This window comes from Theropithecus gelada, chromosome 2 (assembly GCF_003255815.1).
Source record: "Theropithecus gelada isolate Dixy chromosome 2, Tgel_1.0, whole genome shotgun sequence".
NCBI classification, from domain to species: Eukaryota; Metazoa; Chordata; class Mammalia; order Primates; family Cercopithecidae; genus Theropithecus; species Theropithecus gelada.
This window is the reverse complement of record NC_037669.1, coordinates 41546223-41573611: the sequence shown is the minus strand read 5'-3', so window position 1 is coordinate 41573611 and position 27389 is coordinate 41546223. Positions and strand designations below refer to the sequence as shown.

Sequence of the window (27389 nt, the reverse complement as noted above, 5' to 3'; positions counted from 1 at the left end):
TAGTGAAACTCGGTCTCAAGATAAATAAATAAATAAAGTGAGTTAAATCATGAGAAGTAAGTTATGTATAAAGATATTGGAGCAGTGCTTGGCTGGTCATGCTGTGTATGTATGTTATAGCTACCACTTACTTTTAAATTTGTTTAATTAAAATAGTGGCGTCTGCATCATGAAAAATAGTTGTTCATTTTCTAATTGTAAAATTATGTCACAATATTGAATATGTTATTTTCAGCCATACAGCACTACCTATTAGCCCCTCAACTTGGTTGAAAATCATTTTGAGATTTAAAGAATTAAGGACAGCTACTGAGGCTTAACTAAATAAGCATGAAATAAGTTTCTGGAGTCGCCTCAACTGAAACCTAACCACCTTCTCTGTGTTTCTGTGGGAAAATATGATTTAAATTCCAAAATAGATGGCGTGTGTGCATATACACACAGGCATGCACTCACTGTCTTCAGTTATTTTGCTTATTTTCCTGTGCATGTTGTTCTGTTTTCTGTGACTAGGGACATGCTTTATATTTCTTTTTATATTTTTATAGTTCCTAGCATAATGCTCAACACCAGGTGGTTGTTGTAAGAACAATCGTTGATAACAGTGAAGACTTGGAGAAAATAAAACTTACTTAATTCTAGTGCCACTTCAACACATAAGTGTTAAGGTCCTTGTGAAAGCTGTGGCCAGCATAGACTTTGAGGAATTGTTTTATTTGCCGTAGTGTTTTATGGAATCCCTGGCCTTGGCATGATGCAGCTTCTTATTGAGCCAGGACTGAAAACTCAGTTCCTTGGCTCCCAGTTTAGTGCACTTCCCACTATGTCACCTGCTTTCCTGTGGATCTCTGAGATTGTTGAATCAATCTATGAGAGACTCCTTTTGTCTTGCCTGAACTGGTACATCTCTAGCACTCTCCCAGATTTTTATCTCATTTAAATATTAATCTTTCCTTCCTTAAAATGTACATATTTTTATTTTTATTTATTTATTTATTTATTTTTTACTGTTTCTTTTCTTTTTTTTTTTTTTTTTTAAATTTATTTATTATTATTATACTTTAAGTTGTAGGGTACATGTGCATAACGTGCAGGTTTGTTACATATGTATACTTGTGCCATGTTGGTCTACTGCACCCATCAACTCGTCATTTACATCAGGTATAACTCCCAATGCAATCCCTCCCCCCTCCCCCCTCCCCATGATAGGCCCCGGTGTGTGATGTTCCCCTTCCTGAGTCCAAGTGATCTCATTGTTCAGTTCCCACCTATGAGTGAGAACATGCGGTGTTTGGTTTTCTGTTCTTGTGAGAGTTTGCTAAGAATGATGGTTTCCAGCTGCATCCATGTCCCTACAAAGGACGCAAACTCATCCTTTTTTATGGCTGCATAGTATTCCATGGTGTATATGTGCCACATTTTCTTAATCCAATCTGTCACTGATGGACATTTGGGTTGATTCCAAGTCTTTGCTATTGTGAATAGTGCTGCAATAAACATACGTGTGCATGTGTCTTTATAGCAGCATAATTTATAATCCTTTGGGTATATCCCCAGTAATGGGATGGCTGGGTCATATGGTACATCTAGTTCTAGATCCTTGAGGAATCGCCATACTGTTTTCCATAATGGTTGAACTAGTTTACAATCCCACCAACAGTGTAAAAGTGTTCCTATTTCTCCACATCCTCTCCAGCACTTGTTGTTTCCTGACTTTTTAATGATCGCCATTCTAACTGGTGTGAGATGGTATCTCATTGTGGTTTTGATTTGCATTTCTCTGATGGCCAGTGATGATGAGCATTTTTTCATATGTCTGTTGGCTGTATGAATGTCTTCTTTTGAGAAATGTCTGTTCATATCCTTTGCCCACTTTTTGATGGGGTTGTTTGTTTTTTTCTTGTAAATTTGTTTGAGTTCTTTGTAGGTTCTGGATATTAGCCCTTTGTCAGATGAGTAGATTGCAAAAATTTTCTCCCATTCTGTAGGTTGCCTGTTCACTCTGATGGTAGTTTCTTTTGCTGTGCAGAAGCTCTTTAGTTTAATTAGATCCCATTTGTCAATTTTAGCTTTTGCTGCCGTTGCTTTTGGTGTTTTAGACATGAAGTCTTTGCCCATGCCTATGTCCTGAATGGTACTACCTAGGTTTTCCTCTAGGATTTTTATGGTATTAGGTCTAACATTTAAGTCTCTAATCCATCTTGAATTAATTGTCGTATAAGGAGTAAGGAAAGGATCCAGTTTCAGCTTTCTACTTATGGCTAGCCAATTTTCCCAGCACCATTTATTAAATAGGGAATCCTTTCCCCATTTCTTGTTTTTCTCAGGTTTGTCAAAGATCAGATGGCTGTAGATGTGTGGTATTATTTCTGAGGACTCTGTTCTGTTCCATTGGTCTATATCTCTGTTTTGGTACCAGTACCATGCTGTTTTGGTTACTGTAGCCTTGTAGTATAGTTTGAAGTCAGGTAGCGTGATGCCTCCAGCTTTGTTCTTTTGACTTAGGATTGTCTTGGAGATGCGGGCTCTTTTTTGGTTCCATATGAACTTTAAAGCAGTTTTTTCCAATTCTGTGAAGAAACTCATTGGTAGCTTGATGGGGATGGCATTGAATCTATAAATTACCTTGGGCAGTATGGCCATTTTCACGATATTGATTCTTCCTATCCATGAGCATGGTATGTTCTTCCATTTGTTTGTGTCCTCTTTTATTTCACTGAGCAGTGGTTTGTAGTTCTCCTTGAAGAGGTCCTTTACATCCCTTGTAAGTTGGATTCCTAGGTATTTGATTCTCTTTGAAGCAATTGTGAATGGAAGTTCATTCATGATTTGGCTCTCTGTTTGTCTGTTATTGGTGTATAAGAATGCTTGTGATTTTTGCACATTAATTTTGTATCCTGAGACTTTGCTGAAGTTGCTTATCAGCTTAAGGAGATTTTGGGCTGAGACAATGGGGTTTTCTAAATAGACAATCATGTCATCTGCAAACAGGGACAATTTGACTTCTTCTTTTCCTAACTGAATACCCCTGATTTCTTTCTCTTGCCTAATTGCCCTAGCCAGAACTTCCAACACTATGTTGAATAGGAGTGGTGAGAGAGGGCATCCCTGTCTTGTGCCAGTTTTCAAAGGGAATTTTTCCAGTTTTTGCCCATTCAGTATGATATTGGCTGTGGGTTTGTCATAAATAGCTCTTATTATTTTGAGGTACGTTCCATCAATACCGAATTTATTGAGCGTTTTTAGCATGAAGGGCTGTTGAATTTTGTCAAAAGCCTTTTCTGCATCTATTGAAATAATCATGTGGTTCTTGTCTTTGGTTCTGTTTATATGCTGGATTATGTTTATTGATTTGCGAATGTTGAACCAGCCTTGCATCCCAGGGATGAAGCCCACTTGATCATGGTGGATAAGCTTTTTGATGTGTTGTTGAATCCGGTTTGCCAGTATTTTATTGAGGATTTTTGCATCTATGTTCATCAGGGATATTGGTCTAAAATTCTCTTTTTTTGTTGTGTCTCTGCCAGGCTTTGGTATCACGATGATGTTGGCCTCATAAAATGAGTTAGGGAGGATTCCCTCTTTTTCTATTGATTGGAATAGTTTCAGAAGGAATGGTACCAACTCCTCCTTATACCTCTGGTAGAATTCAGCTGTGAATCCATCTGGTCCTGGACTTTTTTTGGTTGGTAGGCTATTAATTATTGCCTCAATTTCAGAGCCTACTATTGGTCTATTCAGGGATTCAACTTCTTCCTGGTTTAGTCTTGGAAGAGTGTAAGTGTCCAGGAAATTATCCATTTCTTCTAGGTTTTCCAGTTTATTTGCGTAGAGGTGTTTATAGTATTCTCTGATGGTAGTTTGTATTTCTGTGGGGTCGGTGGTGATATCCCCTTTATCATTTTTAATTGCGTCGATTTGATTCTTCTCTCTTTTCTTCTTTATTAGTCTTGCTAGTGGTCTGTCAATTTTGTTGATCTTTTCAAAAAACCAACTCCTGGATTCATTGATTTTTTGGAGGGTTTTTTGTGTCTCTATCTCCTTCAGTTCTGCTCTGATCTTAGTTATTTCTTGCCTTCTGCTAGCTTTGGAATGTGTTTGCTCTTGCTTCTCTAGTTCTTTTAATTGCGATGTTAAAGTGTCAATTTTTGATCTTTCCTGCTTTCTCTTGTGGGCATTTAGTGCTATAAATTTCCCTCTACACACTGCTTTAAATGTGTCCCAGAGATTCTGGTATGTTGTATCTTTGTTCTCATTGGTTTCAAAGAACATCTTTATTTCTGCCTTCATTTCGTTATGTACCCAGTAGTCATTCAGGAGCAGATTGTTCAGTTTCCATGTAGTTGAGCGGTTTTGATTGAGTTTCTTAGTCCTGAGTTCTAGTTTGATTGCACTGTGGTCTGAGAGACAGTTTGTTATAATTTCTGTTCTTGTACATTTGCTGAGGAGTGCTTTACTTCCAATTATATGGTCAATTTTGGAGTAAGTACGATGTGGTGCTGAGAAGAATGTATATTCTGTTGATTTGGGGTGGAGAGTTCTATAGATGTCTATTAGGTCTGCTTGCTGCAGAGATGAGTTCAATTCCTGGATATCCTTGTTAACTTTCTGTCTCGTTGATCTGTCTAATGTTGACAGTGGAGTGTTGAAGTCTCCCATTATTATTGTATGGGAGTCTAAGTCTCTTTGTAAGTCTCTAAGGACTTGCTTTATGAATCTGGGTGCTCCTGTATTGGGTGCATATATATTTAGGATAGTTAGCTCTTCCTGTTGAATTGATCCCTTTACCATTATGTAATGGCCTTCTTTGTCTCTTTTGATCTTTGATGGTTTAAAGTCTGTTTTATCAGAGACTAGGATTGCAACCCCCGCTTTTTTTTGTTCTCCATTTGCTTGGTAAATCTTCCTCCATCCCTTTATTTTGAGCCTATGTATGTCTCTGCGTGTGAGATGGGTCTCCTGAATACAGCAGACTGATGGGTCTTGACTCTTTATCCAGTTTGCCAGTCTGTGTCTTTTCATTGGAGCATTTAGTCCATTTACATTTAAGGTTAAGATTGTTATGTGTGAACTTGATCCTGCCATTATGATATTAACTGGTTATTTTGCTCGTTAGTTGATGCAGTTTCTTCCTAGCCTCGATGGTCTTTACATTTTGGCATGTTTTGGAGATGGCTGGTACCGGTTTTTCCTTTCCATGTTGAGTGCTTCCTTCAGGGTCTCTTGTAAGGCAGGCCTAGTGGTGACAAAATCTCTAAGCATTTGCTTATCTGTAAAGGATTTTATTTCTCCTTCACTTATGAAACTTAGTTTGGCTGGATATAAAATTCTGGGTTTAAAATTCTTTTCTTTAAGAATGTTGAATATTGGCCCCCACTCTCTTCTGGCTTGTAGAGTTTCTGCCGAGAGATCTGCTGTGAGTCTGATGGGCTTCCCTTTGTGGGTAACCCGACCTTTCTCTCTGGCTGCCCTTAAGATTTTTTCCTTCATTTCAACTTTGGTGAATCTGGCAATTATGTGTCTTGGAGTTGCTCTTCTCGAGGAGTATCTTTGTGGCGTTCTCTGTATTTCCTGGATTTGAATGTTGGCCTGCCTTACTAGGTTGGGGAAGTTCTCCTGGATGATATCCTGAAGAGTGTTTTCCAACTTGGTTCCATTTTCCCCCTCACTTTCAGGCACCCCAATCAGACGTAGATTTGGTCTTTTTACATAATCCCATACTTCTTGCAGGCTTTGTTCATTTCTTTTTCTTCTTTTTTCTTTTGGTTTCTCTTCTCGCTTCATTTCATTCATTTGATCCTCAATCGCTGATACTCTTTCTTCCAGTTGATCGAGTCGGTTACTGAAGCTTGTGCATTTGTCACGTATTTCTCGTGTCATGGTTTTCATCTCTTTCATTTCGTTTATGACCTTCTCTGCATTAATTACTTTAGCCGTCAATTCTTCCACTTTTTTTTCAAGATTTTTAGTTTCTTTGCGCTGGGTACATAATTCCTCCTTTAGCTCTGACAAATTTGATGGACTGAAGCCTTCTTCTCTCATCTCGTCAAAGTCATTCTCCGTCCAGCTTTGAGCTGTTGCTGGCGATGAGCTGCGCTCCTTTGTCGGGGGAGATGTGCTCTTATTTTTTGAATTTCCAGCTTTTCTGCCCTGCTTTTTCCCCATCTTTGTGGTTTTATCTGCCTCTGGTCTTTGATGATGGTGATGTACTGATGGGGTTTTGGTGTAGGTGTCCTTCCTGTTTGATAGTTTTCCTTCTAACAGTCAGGACCCTCAGCTGTAGGTCTGTTGGAGATTGCTTGAGGTCCACTCCAGACCCTGTTTGCCTGGGTATCAGCAGCAGAGGCTGCAGAAGATAGAATATTTCTGAACAGCGAGTGTACCTGTCTGATTCTTGCTTTGGAAGCTTCCTCTCAGGGTGTACTCCGCCCTGTGAGGTGTGGGGTGTCAGACTGCCCCTAGTAGGGATGTCTCCCAGTTAGGCTACTCAGGGGTCAGGGACCCACTTGAGCAGGCAGTCTGTCCCTTCTCAGATCTCAACCTCCGTGTTGGGAGATCCACTGCTCTCTTCAAAGCTGTCAGACAGAGTCGTTTGCGTCTGCAGAGCTTTCTGCTGCTTTGTTGTTGTTGTTGTTGTTGTTGTGTAGCTGTGCCCTGTCCCCAGAGGTGGAGTCTACAGAGACAGGCAGGTTTCCTTGAGCTGCTGTGAGCTCCACCCAGTTGGACCTTCCCAGCAGCTTTGTTTACCTACTTAAGCCTCAGCAATGGCGGGCGCCCCTCCCCCAGCCTCGCTGCTGCTTTGCGGGTAGATCACAGACTGCTGTGCTAGCAATGAGGGAGGCTCCGTGGGCGTGGGACCCTCCCGGCCAGGTGTGGGATATGATCTCCTGGTGTGCCTGTTTGCTTAAAGCGCAATATTGGGGTGGGAGTTACCCGATTTTCCAGGTGTTGTGTGTCTCAGTTCTCCTGGCTAGGAAAAGGGATTCCCTTCCCCCTTGCGCTTCCCAGGTGAGGCAATGCCTCGCCCTGCTTCAGCTCTCGCTGGTCGGGCTGCAGCAGCTGACCAGCACCGATCGTCCGGCACTCCCCAGTGAGATGAACCCAGTACCTCAGTTGAAAATGCAGAAATCACCGGTCTTCTGTGTCGCTCGCGCTGGGAGTTGGAGACTGGAGCTGTTCCTATTCGGCCATCTTGCTCCGCCTCCCAAAATGTACATATTTTTAAATGGTTATGTGAGAAAAGTAATCTGTTTTTCCTTTAAATAGCTTTTTATTTTATTCTATTAATCTTTTTTATTTTATTCTTTCTTTTTTTTGAGACAAAGTCTTGTTCTGTTGCCTAGGCTGGAATACGGTGGTGTGATCATAGCTGACTGCACTCTCAAACTCCTGGGCTCAAGTGATCCTCCTGCCTCAGCCTCCCAAATAGCTGGGACTACAGGCATATGCCAGTATGCCCAGCTAATTAAAAAAAAAATGTTTGTGGAGACAGGGTCTCACTATGTTGCTCAGGCTGGTCTTGAACTCTTGTGCTCAAGCCATCCTCTCACCTCAGCCTTCTAAAGTGCTGGGATTACAGGCGTGAGCCACCCTGCCTGGCTGCTATTGTATTATGTATTTAACTGAGGGACCTTGAAATGTCTTAATTTCTAAGTGTCAGTTTTCCCTCTATAAAATGGGGATGATGATAATACTTATCTTGCAGATTTTGTTAAGATTAAAGAGTATATAAAGTGTCTGGTACACTTACTTACATTTAAATTAAATGTTGCTTAGTAATTGTTGCCATTAATATTATCATTATTACCCTGTGTTCATGTGTATGTGTTCTTCGTTTGCTATGATATTCAGTGATACTCAGTAGGATGCTGGTGGGCACGCTTCTTTCTGGGGAGGGTCAATCAGAAACTCATGTGGTAGTGGTATGGGTTTCCATAGTGGATTTCATAATAATTAATGATATTTGAATTACTAGAATAAATCCACTTGGTGATAATTTTTTTCAGTATCTAGTCAGATTCAGTTTGCTAATATTTTATTTAAAATTCTAATTAAAATGTATTTAGAATGTTGGCATCAATATTTGTAGGGAGATGGTTTGCAATTTTTCATTTTCTTTTTCTGTATTTTGGAGCAATATAAATAGCAACTTCTATAGCACTTAGATTCTCTCATTTTTGACCATTGGGTAGAATTTTCTAATAGCAACTATTCCTGGTGTTTTAGCATTGGTGGCTTATTTTATAATTTTTCCATGGAAATTTATGTATTTACAATTTCTATTCCTAGAGGTATTAATTTTGATTAACTGGGTTTTTTTTTATTATATTTTAAATTCTAGGGTACATGTGCACAACGTGCAGGTTTGTTACATAGGTATCCATGTGCCATGTTGGTTTCCTGCACCCATCAACTCTTTCGTTTACATTAGGTATTTCTCCTAATGCTATCCCTTACCCAGCCCTCCACCCCCTGACAGGCCCTGGTGTGTGATGTTCCCTGCCCTGTGTCCAAGTGTTCTGATTGTTCAATTCCCACCTATGAGTGAGAACATGCGGTGTTTGATTTCTGTCCTTGTGATAGTTTGCTGAGAATGATGGTTTCCACCTTCATCCATGCCCCCGCCAAGGACATGAACTCATCTTTTTTAATGGCTGCATAGTGTTCCATGGTGGATATGTGCCACATTTTCTTAATCCAGTCTATCACTGATGGACATTTGGGTTGGTTCCAAGTCTTTGCTATTGTGAATAGTGCCACAATACACATACATGTACATGTGTCTTTATAGTAGCATGATTTATAATCTTTTCGGTATATACCCAGTAATGGGATGGCTGGGTCAAGTGGTATTTCTAGTTCTGATCCTTGAGGAATTGCCACACTGTCTTCCACATGGTTGAACTAATTTACACTCCCACCAGTAGTGTAAAAGTGTTCCTATTTTGCCACAACCTCTCTAGCATCTGTTGTTTCCTGACTTTTAATGATCGCCATTCTAACTGGCGTTGAGATGGTATCTCATTGTAGTTTTGATTTGCATTTCTCTGATGAACAATGATGATGAGCATTTTTTCATGTGTCTGTTGGCTACATAAATGTCTTCTTTTGAGAAGTATCTGTTCATATCCTTTGCCCACTTTTCGATGGTGGTGTTTGCTTTTTTCTTGTAAATTTGTTTAAGTTCTTTGTAGATTCTGGTTATTAGCCCTTTGTCAGATGGGCAGATTGCAAAAATTTTCTCCCATTCTGTAGGTTGCCTGTTTACTCTGATGGTAGTTTCTTTTGCTGTGCAGAAGCTCTTTAGTTTAACTAAATCTCACTTGTCTCTTTTGACTTTTGTTGCCATTGCTTTTGGTGTTTTAGTCATGAAGTCTTTGCCCATGCCTATGTCCTGAATGGTATTGCCTAAGCTTTCTTCTAGGGTTTTTATGGTTTTAGGTCTAACATTTAAGTCTTTAATAAGGTTTAAGGAAGGGATCCAGTTTCAGCTTTCTACATATGGCTAGCCAGTTTTCCCAGCACCATTTATTAAGTAGGGAATCCTTTCCCCATTTCTTGTTTTTGTCAGGTTTGTCAAAGATCACATGGTTGTAGATGTGTGGTGTTATTTCTGAGGTCTCTGTTCTATTCCATTGGTCTATACATCTATTTTGGTATAAGTACCATGCTGTTTTGGTTACTGTCGCCTTGTAATATAGTTTGAAGTCAGGTAGCGTGATGCCTCCAGCTTTGTTCTTTTTGCTTAGGATTGTCTTGGCTATGTGGGCTCTTGTTTGGTTCCATATGAACTTTAAGGTAGTTTTTTCCAATTTTGTGGAGAAAGTCCTTGGTAGCTTGATGGGGATGGCATTGAATCTATAAATTACCGTGGACAGTATGACCCAGTGTGCTATAATTCTTATTCATATATATTCAAATTATACTTTTAGCCAATGGGAACCTGTGTCCTTTGAAAGCTTCCTATTTTGTATGACAAGATGTTTCAGGATCATTTTGTACATTTCCACTTTAGAACTAGAATTAGCCATTTCTCTAAGAAAACCTCCTTTTAAAAACTTTTTAAAGATGGGAACGAGTATTTCAAGACCCCAATCTAGGCACTAGAGATATTCATTGCTTCTCAATTTGTCATTACTTTTAAGCCTTTTCAGTGGACAGAGCTAGGAAAATATGTGAACAAATATAAAATACTGAATTGTCATTTCACACTGTTCCTACTCAGATTCAAAGATCAATACAAAGTTTGTATTTTGGGGTTCTTAATTTCTTCTGTATTACATCTGTATCTTCTTTTCATAACTGAAAATACAGAATTAGTATATCCATAATTACTCATTTGCTTTAATTCTACATTTCACATATAGTAATCTAGGAGTAGTGATACTAATATCAGCACCACAACCACTTTAGACGAGATCGGGTGTGTTCAGGGTAGTATGACCATAGACAACTACTTTTAATTATTGAAAACTGTTTAAAAAATATTTTTTATTTTTTGCATATGCTATTCACATTCTTCCCAATTTTTTTTTCATGGTTGTCCTATATATTGTCAGAGCATATAATTATTACATACTATGCTGTCTCTTCCTCAGTCTTTACTTAGTCTTAATTCTGTTAATGACCTTATATTTAATGCTCACCACTAGTTCTTATAATGATGTTTCTTTAGTCATTTGGAGTGTCTCAAGTTTTGCCTCTAATAAATTCTTTAGGAAAGGCTTAAGGGAATATTCATATTTCATGAATTTTCTTGCTTGTTCATAATATTTTGTCTGTTTTTTATATCGGAAGGTTATGTTTGCCAGAAATAGAATCCTTGGCTCACTTTTTTCTTTTCTTGAATATCTTAAATTTGTAACTCTTTTTTTTTTTCTGGCAAAAACATTGCTGTTGAAAAATCTAATGTTTTCTTTTCTTTATCTTACTAGTCATATGATCTTTGAGCCTAAATCCTAAAGGATTTTTTTTTAAGTCCAGTAATTTTACCAGACCATTTTGTTGGTCATTCTGAGTTGACATTCTGAGGTACACTGTGGGCTCTTTCAAGATGTAGTTTCAAATCTTTTTTTAAAAAAATTCAAATGAGTATTCTTGGATTATGGTTTTTCATATTTGTGCTGTTGGTTTGCTTTTCTTCTTCAGGGAATCCTGTTATTCACATTACTTCAGTATTTATCAGTTTCTTGCAAATCCTTTGTAACTCTTAATTTCTTACATTTTAAAAAAATAAACAGATAATTAGGAATTATTTCAGATCACTACAGAAAGTTCACTACAGAAGATTTGCAGAGATAGTGCAGAAATCTGGTGTATCCTTTGCTTAGTATTCCCTAAGATTAACATGTGACATTAGCAGTGTACAAAATTAAGAAACCAGCATTGTACATTAATATTAACTAAGCTCCAGACGTTCACATTTCACCAGTTTCTCCATTAATGTCCATTTTCTGTTCCAGGATTCAATTCAGGATATCATGTTGCATTTAGTCCATTTCTTTTTCTTTTGTTTGTTAAATATGAAGACAATTGTAGAGTCACATGCAGTTGTAAGAAATAATACAGAGCTCTTTTATACATTTTGTTGTTTCCTCCATTGGTAACATTTTGCAAAAACTAATACATAATATCATAATTAGGATATTGAGATTGATATATTCCCCAGTTTTACTTGTGTATTCATTTGTATATTCATTATATATGTCTGTGTGTGTATTATTAAGTTCTGTAGTATTATATCACCTTTGTAGGTTCCTGTATCCACTGCCATAGTCAAGATATTGAACAGTTGCACCACCACAAGGATCCCTTGTGCTACCTTGTTATGACCACAGTCACTTCCCACCCCAACCCCTGTCTAACCACTGGTAACCACTAATCTTTCCATTTCTAGAATTTTGTCATTTCAAAAATGTTATGGAAGTATGGAATTGTATAATATGTAACCTTTTGGGATTGGCTTTTTTTCTTTCAGTGTAGTTTTCTGGAGATCCATCTAAGGTGTTGGGTTCATCAGTAGTTCGTTCCTTTTTATTACTGAGAAGTATTCCATGGGATGTATGTACTAGTTTGTTTAACCATTTCCCTGTATATAACAGTTTGTTTAAACATCTACTAATACAAATAAAGCTGCTATGAATGTTTATATACAGCAGGTTTTTGTGTGAACTTAAGTTTTCTTTTCTCTAAGATAAATGCTGGGGAGTGGAATTGAGGGTCATAAGGTAGTTGCATGTCTAGTTTTTAGGTCATTTCTTTTTGATTTTTAAAATTATCCTTCATTTCAACTTTGCTTTTTTTTAATGGCATGGTTTGTTATATTTACTCATTTCCCTTTTCCTTGTAGTTTTGTCTTCATTTCCAAAATGATTTTTTAAATTTTTCAGTCACTTCTTGTTTTCACTTTATTTCTGGGTTTTTCTATTTCTGGTGTTTATTTTTTCACATCTTATGTCATTTTAAATGCCTTTTAGTTCCTTAAGTAGATTTAGGTGGTTATAGTTTTGAACTGTGTTTTTGAGCATGGCTCTCTGACATGCTTCCATTTTCTGTCTGGATGTTATTATGATTGTTTTCCTCCTTTTTTTTTCTTCTAGTAACGTATCTGAAGTGTGATACTTTTTAGTTGCTCTTTTTTTTTGAGGGGGGGAGGGGGCAGGGTCTTACTCTGTCACCCAGGCTGGAGTGTAGGGGTGTGATTATGGCTCACTGCAGCCTCCACCTCTTGGGCTCAAGCAATCTTCCCACTTCAGCCTCCTGAATAGCTGGGCCTACATGCATGTGCCACCATGCCTGGCTAGTATTTTTAAAAAAAATTTTGTAGAGATGGGATCTTGCTATATTGCTCAGGCTACTCTTGAACTCCTAAGCTCAAGTGATCATCCCACCTCAGCCTCCCAAAGTGCTAGGATTACAGGATGAGCCAGCACGCCTGGCCTCAGTAGTTCATTTTTAATATGAATTTAGTGTTGCTGAACTTTTAGAAAGAGATTTTATACAGCTTTTCTAAGTTGATAAGGTTTCTTCTTGTGCTGTTTTCAGACATTGTTCAACTATATGGCAGTTGATTTCTCAGATTTCCTGCTTTTCTTTCTTGCCACTTTTACCCGCTCTTTATCTGGACCTCCTCTTTCCTTAGTCACTTAATTTTAATTCTCCTCTTAGCAGATTCTCCTCAGTGTGGGACCCTATCCTGCAAGAGAGCCCCAACTCTTAAGTTCTGAGAATTAATAAAGGTCCAGACTGCCTCAGCTCTTTCAGCCCTTGTAGGCCCCTGGCAAGTACCTGTTAGTGGAATGGGAAGACCCCTCCTTGTATCAACTACTGTGCTGTTATTGGCTTGGCACATTTGCCAGTGAATGCCCACTGGCTCTTTTGAGGTCCTCTTGGTGTTGCACTCCTCTGGCTTCCCTCAGTTTCCTTCCAGTTAAACACCAGTGACACCCAGATCTTGTAACTGTTGGTGGTTTGTCTATATCCACGTTTATTTTGAGGTTTGTAGGAAACTTTGTAATTTTTTGGTGAAGGCTGTCCGTGGATCTTTTGTTATCTAGTTGCTTTGTCTGTTTTTATGTGGGAATAAAGGAAGATACAAAATCCATGGGGCCCCTTGCTACTCCCATCTTCTCAGAACCCCATCAGTTGGTTATTTTGTTTTCTTTGTTCCCAAAGTGGTCTGAAAAATCTGAAGATAAAGTGATTCTGTTTGATAAGTTAGGTTCCATTATGATTTTCTTTGATTAGTAGAAATCTGTATGTTTAAGAAACTCTTTAGTAATGGTATTCATTTCCTTCATTATATACCAAAAAAAATATGATCTCTAAAGTTAAAAAGAAAGTTTAGAATCTGTATACTGCTGAATTGTGATTTTTTTTAACCTGACTATAGCTGTGGTTCTCATACCTTGAATAAATAGTTATATATGACCCTGTGTACTAATGTATGACACTGTGTCGCCCTTCCAGTATTTAGATATGAAGTTATATATGCTTCTGCATTGCCTTCCTAGGGAACAGTTCACTTTTTCTATCTCTGTCTCACATATCTTTTCCAAGTGATGTGCTACTTAGATTACCCAAGACAACCTATTAAAAAAACAGATATTTCTCATCACTTCTTTCTTAAGAACCATGGCTGTCCTAAACACTATTATTATCCCCAGTAGGAGAAAACTGTAGCAGAGCCTAGTTTCATTTAAGTGTTTATTTTGTACAATAGTTTTTGTATTTCTTCCTGCTGAGGGTGTTTTTTGTTGTTGTTGTTCTTGTTTTTGAGACGGAGTCTTGCTCTGTTGCCCAGGCTGGAGTGCAGTGGTGCGATCTTGGCTCACTGCAACCTCTGCCTCTCGGGTTCAAGTGATTCTCCTGCCTCAGCCTCCTGAATAACTGGGATTACAGGCACGTGCCGCCACACCTGGCTAATTTTTGTATTTTTAGTTAAGACGGGGTTTCACCACGTTGGTCAGACTGGTCTCAAACTCCTGACCTTGTGATCAACCCGCCTCAGCCTCCCAAAGTGCTGGGATTACAGGCATGAGTCACTGCACCTGGCCTCTGATGAGGGTTTTAAAATGTTTTACATTTTATTACAAAATGTAAAATTAGGCATAATCATGTAAACTAATACTATGCACAGTCCAGTTGTATTTTGATTTTTCCTATCAAAGCATTAATATGCTTCTCACTTTCATGAACTTTATGGACTAGCAGTTGACACTGATCTGAATATGTAGCCTACACAGTGGTTATAAAAGTAAATTGATTTTGGAATAACTTTAGATTTACATATAACTTGGGAAGATTAGATGGACAGTTATTGTATACACTTTATCTAGCATCCTCTAATGTTAACATTTTACACAGCCATGGTAAGTTTTTCAAAACAAAGAACACAGGTGCAATGCCATAAACTAAACTATAGGCAGACTTCATTCAGATTTCACCATTTTTTCCACTAATGTCCTTATTCTGTTTCAGAACCCAATCCAGGATACTGCCTTGCGTTTATTTATTTATTTATTTAGAGACAGGGTCTCACTCTGGCACCCAGGCTGGAGTGCAGTGGTGCGATCTCAGCTCACTGCAACCTCTGCTTCCCGGATTCAAGTGATTCTCCCATCTCGGACTGCCCAGTAGCTGGGACTACAGGTGCATGCCACCACACCTGGCTAATTTTTGTGTTTTTTAGTAGAGATGGGGTTTCACCATGTTGGCCAGGCTGGTCTCGAACTACTGACCTCAAGTGATCCACCTGCCTTGGCCTCCCAAAGTGCTGGGATTACAGGCGTGAGCCACTGTGCCCGGCCTACTTTGTATTTAATCAGCATGTCTCCTTGTCTTCTCTCATCTGTGACTGTTTCTTAGTTTTTTGTTGTTTTTCATTACTTTGACAGTTTTGAAGAGTATTGGTCAGGTATTTCTAGAATGTCCCTGAGTGTGGGCTTTCCCACCGTTTTCTCTTGATTAGACTGGGCTTACGGGTTTTGCAGAAGAATACCACAGAGATAAAGTACCCTTCTCATCACATTATATCAGGGGTTACATGATATTACGATGATTTATTACTGGTGATGTTAATCTTGATCACTTGGTTGAGGTGTTGGTTGCCAAGTCTCACCACTGATGTTGCTATTTTTCTTTTTTCACATTCTAGTCTTTGGAAATGATTCACTAAGTCCAGCCCATACTGAAGGAGAGTGGAATTAAGCTCCACTTTTTAGAGGGGGTCGTAGCTACATAAATTATTTGAAATTCTTTTGTAAGGAAGATTTGTCTCTATTATTAATTTATTTAATTTATTTATGTCAGTATTGACTGATGGATATTTAATTTTTTATTTGGGTTATAATCCATATAATCCAATACCATTGTTATTTATTTTGCGACTCAAATTATTCTAGCATTGGTCATTGGGAGCTCCTTCAGGTTGGCTCCTGGTCACATACCCCATTTTTTTTCTTTTCCTTTTTTGAACACTTCCTTACTTTCTAGCTCCCTGCCCCAACCCTAGATAGGCAGCCATTTCTCCAAGGAGCCCTAGTTCCTTTTATTGGAGATTTGCATTTAGAAATCACTGTTTCTAGATTTGCATTTAGAAATTACTGTTTGTAGGACTTTTCAGTGGACACAACTAGAATATATATTTCTCTGTAATAACTGATTATTTATAATGCATACATATCTATACTTATTTCTGCATTTATCTATTTACATATATATTAAAATAAACATGAGTTCATACTGATATCTCTGACTCTAATCCAGTACCACGGGGTTTATCCTAGCCTTCTTGCCTTGTTTATTTGTAACTTCTTTCACTGATGGTAAAAAACCTGAATCTCATTATCTACAATTTACTTACTCGTTTAACTCTAGTGTACAATGAAGTAGTTTCAGAATTGCCAAATCATACCACTGTGAGAAAGAAATTTACCAACTAGAGTACAGTGTTTATGTCAGTTCTTTTTGTCTTTATCCTTATAGTACCCAGTCAAAACACCATTTTTGTTTCTTAGGTTAGCCCCATCTCCTTCAGTGCGGTTATATCATATATTTATAATATAGTTAGATCTATTTGTCACAGTCTGCATTCCATTTTTGGAACTCCTGACATCCTGGATGAAGTTTTAAAAAAATTGTGTACAATTAAGTTTGCTCTTTGGAATGTACAGTTCAGTGAGTTTTGACAAATGCACATGGTTATGAATTTACCACTTCAGGATCATACAGAACAGTTCCTTCACCTTAGACATTCCCTTGTGTTGCTCTTTTATATTCAGCCACATCTCCTTCCCTCAAGCCCTGACAGCTATGTTTGTGTGGGTTTATTTCTGGACTTGTTCAAAATGTTATATAAGTAGAATAGTATGGTGTGTATCTTTTAGTGTTTAGCTTATTCCATGTAGCAAAAGGCATTTTAGGTTTAAGTATTGTGTTGTGTGAATCAATAGCTCATTCTTTTGCTGAGTAGTATTCCATTGTTTGGATGTGCTACAGTTTGTTACTCATTCACTTGTTGAAGGATATCCTGGCTATTTTCAGAATCTGTGATTATGAGCAAACCTACTATAAACTTGGTTAGATGCCTAGGAGTGGGATTGGTAAATGTACGTTTAACTTTTAAAGAAACTGTCAAACAGTTTTCCAAAGTAGCTGTACCATTTTGTATTCTAATCTGCAGGCACTGAAAGTTCCTGTTGCTCTATATCCCTGCCAGCATTAAAAAATACATATTTTAGCAATTCTAATAGGTAGGTAGTGGTATTTCATTTTGCTTTTAATGAGTATTTTCCTAATGCCAGATTAACTTAAGCATCTTTTCATATATTTATTTACCATCCACGTATCTTCTTTGGTGAAGTATCCACATCTCTTGCACATTTCTTTATCAGGTGTTTTACTTTATTGATGTTGAGTTTTAATGTATTTTTATTGTTTTTTATTCTGGATACTAGTTATTTACTGGATATGCTATTTGTAATATTTTCTCCTAATCTGTGACTTGTCTTTTTTTTTTTTTTTTTTTTTGAGACAGAGTCTCGCTCTGTTGCCCAAGCTGGAGTGCAGTGGCATGATCTCAGCTTACTGCAATCCCTGCCTTCCAGGTTCAAGCGATTCTTGTGCCTCAGCCTCCCGAGTAGCTGGGACTACAGGCATGCACCACCACGCCCAGCTGATTTTTGTATTTTTAGTAGAGGTGGGGTTTTGCCATGTTGGCCAGACTGGTCTTGAACTCCTGGCCTGAACTGATCGGCTTGCCTCAGTCTCCCAAAGTGCTGGGATTACAGGTGTGAGCCACTGCGCCCAGCTTCAATGACTTATCTTTTCATTTTCTTAACATCGTCTTCACAGAGCAAAAGTTGTATGTTTTGATAAATTTTTAATCAATATTTTTTATAATGTATTGTGCTTTTTTGGTGTCTAAAAGCTCACTGCCAAATTCAGCATCACAAAAATTTTCTCCTGTGTTTATTTCTAAAAGCTTTACATTTTAAGTTTAGGTCTTTGATCCATTTTGAGATATGCTTTGTATAAGGTGCGAGTTGTATGTCAAGGTTCACTCTTCTGTAGATGTCCAATTGTTCCATAACCATTTATTGAAAAGATTGTCCTTTCTCAACTTAATTGCATTTGTACCTTTGTCAAAAATCAGTTGACTCGATTTGTGTGTGTCTATTTCTAAGCTCTCCATTTTGCTCCATTGATCTGTGTGTCTGTACTTTCACCAGTGCTGCACCGTCTTGCAATTGTAGTTAGTAATTTCCACACTCCTTGCCTTTTCATATGTTTTAGAGTCAGCTTTTTGATGTTTACTAAAAGCTTGATGGGATTAAGTTTGGAATTGCACTAATTTTATAGATCAAAATGGGGAGAATTGGTACTTTAATATTATAGAGTTCAAATGCTCATATATGTTTTATTTCTACATTTATTTAGATTTTTTATTTCTTTCTCAGTTTTTCAGTAGTTTTCAGCATTCAGCAAATATTTGTTAGCTGTCTACCCAAGTCCTGCTCTTCTTTTTCAGTGCTGTTGTAAATGGTATTCTTATTGGTTTCAAATTCCTCTTGTTCATTGTAATGGGAATGCAGCTGACTTTTTTTGTTTTTTTGAGATGGAGCCATCTAGGCTCACTGCAAGCTCCATTTCCTGAGTTCACGCCATTCTCCTGCCTCAGCCTCCCAAGTAGCTGGGATTACAGGTGCCTGCCACCACACCCGGCTAATTTTTTGTATTTTCAGTAGAAACGGGGTTTCACAGTGTTAGCCAAGATGGTCTCGATCTCCTGAGCTTGTGATCCGCCTTGGCCTCCCAAAGTGCTGGGATTACTGGCGTGAGCCACTGCACCTGGCCTGCAGTTGACTTTTATATAGTGACTTTGTATCCTGCAACCTTGCTAAATTCACTTATTCTAGGAGTTGTTTTTTAAGGAAAGTCTACATGGACAATCGTTTTGATAGTTGAGACAGTTTTATTTCTTCCTTTCCAATTTGTATGTCTTTTCTTTTTCTTGCTTGTTGCACTGGCTGGGCAACTCCAGTATAGTGTTAGATAGAAGTAGTAAGAGACAACATCTTTGCCTTGTTTCTCATATGGTGAGAACATTCAGTTTCTCACCAGTAATTATGAGGTTGGCTGTAAGTTTTTAAAAAATGCCCTTTATTAGGTTAAGGAAATTTACTTCTATTCTTAGTTTGCTGAGAATGAATTATTCTCATTGTGAATTCATAATCATGAATAGATATTGAAACGTATCAAATGCTTTTTCTGAATCTATTGATATTATATGGTTTTCCTCATTCAGTCTATTAATATGGTGAATTACATTGATTTTCATATTTTGAATTAGCATTACATTTCTTGAACCCCACTTGGTTGTGATGTATTATCTTTTTATATATTACTGGATTTAGTTAGCTAATATTTTATGGAGTATTTTGAATATTTTGTTGACTGTGACTATGAGGAACATTGGTCTATAGTTTTCTTGTAATATCTTTGTCTGCTTTTAGTATTAGGGCAATGCTGGTCTGGTAAAATAAGTTAGAAGGTGTTCCCTCCTTTTCTATCTTCTGGCATATATTATATACAATTGGTATTATTCCTTAAATGTTTGTTGTTACTTGCTAATGAAGCCACCTTAATCTGGAGTTTTCTTTTTTTAAAAGGTTTTTAGTGTATGAATTCAATTTCATATTTATATGTGTGTGTATATATATGAGTGTGTGTGTGTACACACACATGCACTCACACACATCTACTCATTTATATTCAGGTTCTCTATTTCTTCTTGAGATTTGGTAGCTTGTATCTTTCAGTGAACTGACCCATTTTATCTACATCAATGAATTTAAAAGTATAGGGCTATTTGTAGTGTTTATTATCTTTTAATGTATGTTAGATCATTAATGATGTTTCCTCTTTTATTTATGATGCCAATAATTTATGTCTTCTCTATTTTTTTCTTGGTCATCTTGACTAGAGTTTTATCAATTTTATTGATCTTTTCAGATAATCAACTTTTGGTTTTATTGATATTCTCTATTCTATTTTTATTAATTTCTACTCTGATTTTTTTTTTTTCTGCTTAGACACTGGCTTTAATTTATTCTTCTTTTTCTAATTTTCTACTGAAGAATTGTAGGTTACTGATTTCTGTCCTTCCTCCTTTTCTAATATATGCATTTAATGCTGTACATTTTGAACAAAGTTTATATTTAAATTTTAGCAAAACCACATGGTTTATCAAGAAAGCTTTCTGAAAGAATGGGGTTCATGGGGCACATAAAAAGAAAAATGTTGCAGTATCATGGAGTTTATTTGAACAAATGGGAGAGAATAACTGTCTGGCAGAGGAAGAAAGAATAAGAAATTCATGTTTGGGTGTGTGCCTATAGTCTCAGCTACCCGAAAGGCTGAAGTGGGAGGATCCCTTGAGCCCAGGAAGCAGAGGTTGCAGTGAGCTGAGATAGTGTCCCTGTACTCCAGCCTGTGTGACAGAGCAAGACCCTTTCTCAAAAAAAGAAAGAAAAAAGAAATTCATGTTTGAAAGTGAAACTACTATGAAAGAAGGGCATTAAAGATAAAAATTACCTTTAAGGTGTATTTAACAATTATATTTTTATATTTAACATTGTATTAATGTTTAATGATTAGGTACTTGTATTTTATTTTAGAAATGATGTTAGTGATGGTGATAACCTCTGTACAATTGCCACTGAAAAGAACAATGTGTGACTACACTGTAAGTACTCAAATGCCTTTTTGAAGACATCATTGTGCTGTAGACTGTGTCTAATACAAATCACCTGTACAGTTTTCTTTTTTCATTTGCGGATGATATGGTTATCAATATAGGAGAAGCCTATGTTCATTTTGCTGATTCTTAGTTTTTTTTTCCCCCTTCTTTTCCTGCAGAAATGCTGAGCCGATTATCAGGATTAGCAAATGTTGTTTTGCATGAATTATCAGGAGATGATGACACTGATCAGAATATGAGGGCTCCCTTAGACCCTGTGAGTAGTTCTGTTCTGATTTGAACTGGTAAGACATATGCTCTGTGTTCTTCTAAGGAAAATAATTTAAGATAGAAGGGTGTGAGAAGCCTCCCTGGTGCTAGTTGAAGCGAGGATTTAGAAAAATACTGAAATTTTATAAGTGATCCTTGTAAGTTTTTAGCTTAAAAGCCACAGTGATGGGAAACAAGTCCTGAATACAATTTGAAAGGATTTTCTCATTTGTCTCCCTGGGTCTTGTTTAGTGCCAGATTGTTTTAAGTCCTTCGTTCTCATCCTTGGCTATTCCTGTTCCACAGGAAAGGTCTAAGTGACAAATGGGGAAACTGGAACACCTTTTGGGTTTCAGAATATCTGTTTGCTTTATAACTTCATTTACCACTTCTCTTATAGTTTGTATTATATTTTCTTTTTTTTTTTTTAAGATGACACAAATTGGCAGTATGTATTATATTTTCTGAAGTCCACATAAGGAATTAATAAAAGTCCTTAGTTTTCTGAGAAGACAAGAAGTAATGCTTAGTGGTTAAGAGAGTTTTACTTAACTACTCTCTAACTTTTGGCCTTTACCCTTACTGGTTTATGATTTTTGCTTTTCTTTATTTTTCTCTTAGGTAAAATTAGGATGATAATACATGGGATAATGTTTGTAAAATGTTTAACATTTATAAAATACTTAATACATTGTAATGGCTATGATAATGATTATTATTGGATCAGAGTTAGATTCTTGAGTTAACAAGAATATGAATTGGGCAAAACATAAGAAGTTGGAATGAAGAAACTCCTATTGGGAAACTAACACCTGGTGCATTGGCAACTTTTTTCCTAAATATTAGGAATTGCACCAAGAATCTGACATGGAATTTAATAATACTACACAAGAAGATGTTCAAGAGCGCCTGGCTTATGCAGAGCAATTGGTGGTGGAGCTAAAAGATATTATTAGACAGAAGGATGTTCAACTGCAGCAGAAAGATGAAGCTCTACAGGTACTATTGTTTTTATCCTTTCTTGTGGAGTGTTTGATAAAGGACAGATGATACACTACTCACTTTGATTTTTGTCTCCACTTAGATTATTAGAAAATCTAATTATCTCCCTAGTACTATAAACTTATGCCTACTGAAAATAACTTTTGGACTGGGCGTGGTAGCTCACACCTGTAATCCCAGCATTTTGGGAGTCTGAGATGGGAGGATTTATTGAGGCCAGGAGTTCGAGATTAGCCTGGGCAACATAGTGAGACCCTGTCTCCACAAAAAAATAATTTAAAAAAAATTAGCTGGGCATGGTGGTGGGCACCTGTAGTCCCAGCTACTCTGGAAGCTGAGATAGGAGGATCATTTGAGCCCAGGAGTTAGAGGCTGCAGTGAGTTGTGATTGCACCACTGCACTCCATCCCTGGTGACAGAGACAGACCCTGTCTCTAAAAGTAATAATAATAAAAATAACTTTTAGTATGTGCTAGATAAGAGGTAAATAAACATTTATGTATTTACCATCATTGTTCTTGGGCAGGAAGAAAAAAAAGCTGCTGATAACAAAATTAAAAAACTAAAACTTCATGCGAAGGCCAAATTAACTTCTTTGAATAAACACATAGAAGAAATGAAAGCACAAGGAGGGACTGTTCTGCTGACAGAACCTCAGTCAGAGGAGCAACTTTCCAAGGTATGGTGACTGGGTATAGTGTGTATTTCCTAAGTTGAAAAAACCTCCGAATACAGCAGATCTTCACCAATCACAAACATTTAGGATGCTAAAATGATACAGCACGAAATAATGTTTTGTTTTTTTGTTTTTTTTTCTTATTGAGCTTATAGTTCAGCTGGACTGTAGGCCACACACAGGGAGAATGAAAGGCCTACAGAAAACATGGATATGAAATGCCAGTTGTGACCTAGACTTTCAGGGAATTAAAGAAGGCTTACAGGAAGAAATAAGTACTGAAGTGAGGCATTTAGAGAGGAGGGAAACCTACCTTTTAGAGGCGTTTCATCATTGATTAGAAGATTAAACTATGTTATCTCTAAGGTTTCTTCCAGCTCTGAAATTTTTTAATTCAATGACTTAACACAGAATATTCTGTGTCCTCATATAGTCACATAGTGGTGGATTAAAGCTTCATGCATGTGGGCTGAATCAGCTGAATTACCTTGGACTGTCTAAAAGGGAGGCTCTCTAGGTTTATGACTGCAGCCAACAAAGCAGTTTAAGGTTGGAGATACAGAGGAGGAGTAAGGAAAGTACTGCCCTGTGAGGAATATTGTCCCATTACTCAAATTTTCATTATCTTTCCTCTATGGTTAAACTCCACATATTCACATTCAGTTAGATATTTAGAGAACAAGAAACTTCAGTTTTGTGGAGAGTTTGGTACAGATTATATGGAGGCAGGCATATCACATGCATACTGAAATTATAGAGTGAGCCTAGACTTACTGTGTGTAAGAAATCTTTTTATTTTTTTAGTTTCATTTTGTTTTACTCCTTGACCCACTAGTATCCTTAGTTCTTGGGAAATGAGATTTTAATCAATTTTCTAGGCATAACCCTTGGGATCACTAGTTAGTGACCCAGTTCCTGCTTCTTCTTTCCTCTCAGGGGCTAATGATCAGAGGACATTACTTTTCCTGAATTGATAACCTTATTTAACTTCTTGAAGCTTATTTTAAAAGCTTTTCTCAATCTTCTCAAGTAATTTCATCTTGATCCTTCTTTTCCTTTTGGTTTTTCCTCTGTCAGTTATCTTCCCCTCACTGTGGTAGCACCAGCCTCTCTCCTCATATTGCTTTGTTCCCTCCAGCTTCTCCTCAGCTATGATGTCAGATTTTTTAATTACCCATTTTATATTCTGCTTTTTAATTTAATTTTTAGCTCTGAGACCTTAAAGAAATCAATGTCTTAGAGCTCATTTTCTTCTTCTGTTAAAGAAATGATTTCTAAGTTTTAGCAATCAATCATAGCAACCCTTTAACTATTATATACTCAATACAGAGCTAGGTATTCTGTGGAAAGTATAGTTGCAGAAATGACAACAGTCCTCAGGTGCTTGACTGACTTATGTGAAAGTATACAAGTATTCTTTGTAATTCCAGCAAGCAGAAATAGCTTTGTTTAGGGGGTTGGGAGGGACTAAATTTATAGAGAGGCAGAATCTCAGTCTAAGGGAGAGCTTTTGGAAAAAAAAATAGATTATTGAAAAATTTGGATTTCCCCTCACTGGCTCTTTTCTGACGTTTTGCTTCTCACTTAACAACAGCTATAATTTCCTGAGCTCACTCCTTGATTCTTCAAGGCAGCAGGACTTTGGGTTTTCTATTAAGGTTTAGTCCTGCATGGCACTGACTGGTTTTGCCCTCAGAATAAAAGCTGTCAAAATGGGACACTTGGTGCCATTTCTTCCAATTATCACATCCCCTCCAGTATCTTCCCGCTTTTGGTTGCTCTCCAGTATTTTCAGATAGCTGTTTTCTATGTTGTCCACAGTTTTGGGTTCACATGCTTGGTGTGAGGAACTGTTTGGCCATACGAAAACTGGACAACCTTAAGATTTCTCATTTGTTAGATCAGCTGGTTTTTCTTGCTCCCATCAGTTTAATAAAATTATAACTAAATGGTTGTAAATGAAAAATTAGAAGAAAATATCAAATATATATTAATTGTAATTCTTTTAAATAATGACTTTATCTCCTGCATTTTCAGCATGACAAGAGTTCTACAGAGGAAGAGATGGAAGTAGAAAAGATAAAACATAAACTCCAGGAGAAGGAGGAACAAATCAGCACTTTGCAAGCCCAGCTTACTCAGGCACAGGCAGAACAAGCTGCACAGGTAGGGATGGAATTTACTTCATAATCATTAGGTTAACGAATCACTAAAACCAATGGATTATTATGTGACGAATACATTTTTCTAGATGCACAATGGGCATTTATCTATGTATATATCATGTATATATCAGTCTCCTTTTCTTCCTTTCTTCTTGTCTGGTAATTTTATTAGAATATGCTTTGGGGTTTGTCATTTTTAGTTGTTATTTGTAGATACCCAATATACTCTTTCAATACATCTTTTCACACATTTTAAGTTTGTTTTTTTGTTTGTTGTTTTATTTCACTTTAGGCATTCTGTTTTTTGTTTACTTTTGTGTTTTTTTTGTTTTTTATCTTCTATAGTGCAATGAGTTTTTCTTTTATATTGGATTTTTCATGAGTTCAGTCAACCTCATTTCTGATTTTTCTAAATCTGATTTATGTTTTTCTCTCATCTCTGTATAATTTTTTTTTCTTTTCTTTTTCTTTTTGTTTTTTTTTTGAGACAGGGTCTCACTCTGTTGCCCGGGCTGGAGCGCAGCAGCATGATCTCAGCTCTCTGCAACCTCTGCTTGCCAGGTTCAAGCAATTCTCCTGCCTCAGCCTCCCGAGTAGCTGGGATTACAGGCATGCACCACCATGCCTGACTAATTTTTTGTATTTTTAATAGCAATGGAGTTCCACCATGTTAGCTAGGCTGGTCTGGAACTCCTGACCTCAAGTGATCCACCTGCCTGGGCCTCCCAAAGTGCTGGGATTACAGGTGTGAGCCACCATGCCTGGCCTGTATAATTTTCTTAATTTTTAAAAACTTTTTGAAATAGATTGCAATGTGGATTTTTTTTTTTTTTAGTGTGCCTCTGGTATGCTTTTATCACCTATAATCATATCATTCTGCTCCTTAGTTTTGTTTTTAATTTATAATAAAAGAAATTTAATTTAAATAGAAGAATTTATTTCTTACATTTATGGAGGCTGAGAAGTCTAAAGTTGGGGGACTGCATCTGGTGAGGGTCTTCTTGCTGATAGGGCTCTCAGTGGTGTCGCAAGGCAGCGCAAGGCATCACATAGTGAGGGGGCTGAGTGTGCTAATTGGCCAGCTCAGGTCTCTCCTCTTCTTATAAAGCTACCAGTTCCCTTTCTATGACAACCCATTAATTCATTAATCCATGAATGTGTTAATCCATTCCTGAGTTCAGAGACCTCCTGAACCAGTCCTTTCTTAAAGGCCTCTTGTCACATTGGGGATTCAGTTTCAACATTAGTTTTGGAGAGGACATTCACACCATAGCCTTCCACCCTTGGCCCTCTAAAACTCATATTCTTCCCATATGCAAATACGTTAATTCTATCCCCGCAGCCCCAAAGTCTTAGCTCATTCCTGCACCAATTCTTCTGTGAGCCTATGAAATAAAAACACATTATCTACCTCCAAGATACAATGGTAGGGCAAGCATAGGATTCACGTCATCATTCTAAAAGGGAGAACTAGGCAAGAAGAAAGAGAGTAACAGACCCCAAGCAAGTTTGAAAACCAAGAGAGCAGACATTGGGCCTTAAAATTCCAGAAAACCTTCTTTTACTCCATTTTCAGCATCCTCTGTACAGGTACAGGGGTTGGGTCCCTAAGACCTCAGGCAGTTCTGCCCCTATGGCTTTGCTGGGCTTCGTCCAGCCAGCAGCTCTCCCAGGCTGACTTTGCATTGCACACTGGTAGCTCTATAGTTCTAGTATGGCAGTGGTAGTTCCACACCATGGTTCCACTAGGCATGGTTCCACTAGTCTCTAGTGGAGACTCTGTAGGGCAATTCCAACCCCTCATTTCCCCTTGGCATTGCTCTAGTGGGGCTGTCGCTGGTGGTTCTGCCCTGAGACAAGTCTCTGCCTGAGCCCCCTGACTTATCCTTTGACATGTGAGTGGAGATTACCAAGCCTCCACAGCTCTTGCTTTCTGTGAGCCTGCGGAATTAGCACCATGTGGATGTTACCAAGTTTTACAACTCATACCTTTTGAGCTGTGGCATGAGCCATTCCTGGGGCTGCTTTGCACTGACCAGAACAGCTGACCTGCAAGGAGCAGTGTCCTGAAGTGGCACAGAGCAGTGGTATCTCAAGGCCTATTCACAGAAACCATTCTGTCCTCTTAGGGCCATGGGCCTGTGATGGCAGCTGTTGGGGCAGCCTTAAAGGTTTCTAAAATGCCTTCTGAAATGCCTTTAGGGCCTTTTCCCATTGTCTTGACTATTAGTTACTGGCTCCCTTTTAACCGTGTTAATTTCTTTAGCAAGTGGTGGCTGTGCATTCTTGGATTCCCATCCTGAAATCTTCTTCCATTCTTTACCACATGACCAGGTTGCAAATTTTCCAATTTTTTTTTTGCTCTGTTTTCTTTTTCTGTGTTCACTGTAAGCAGATAGTAGTAACCACATAGCAGCTTGAGCAGTTTGCTGCTTAAAATTTTCTCCTGCCATGTACCCTAGTTCATCACTCTCAAGCTCAGCCTTCTACAAAGTTCTTGGCCATATGAAAACTGGACAAGTTCGGCCAAGTTCAT

General features: G+C 37.7%; 1 protein-coding gene across 6 annotated transcripts in view; it reads left to right on the top strand.

Moving 5' to 3' along the window:
- The window catches only part of GOLGB1 (golgin B1), a 98365-nt gene that overhangs the window by 4530 nt on the left and 66446 nt on the right, over positions 1-27389 (top strand). For 4 of the 6 annotated variants that reach the window (XM_025375076.1, XM_025375080.1, XM_025375077.1 and 1 more), the window contains exons 2-5: positions 20920-21017; positions 21857-22009; positions 22539-22691; positions 24726-24854. In XM_025375076.1, coding sequence (XP_025230861.1) covers positions 20922-21017; positions 21857-22009; positions 22539-22691; positions 24726-24854 — 531 coding nt within the window. In that variant the 5' untranslated portion in view covers positions 20920-20921. Of the gene's footprint in view, positions 1-20919; positions 21046-21856; positions 22010-22538; positions 22692-24725; positions 24855-27389 lie in introns of all 6 variants that reach the window. The other 2 variants (XM_025375082.1, XM_025375081.1) reach the window with 1 other exon arrangement.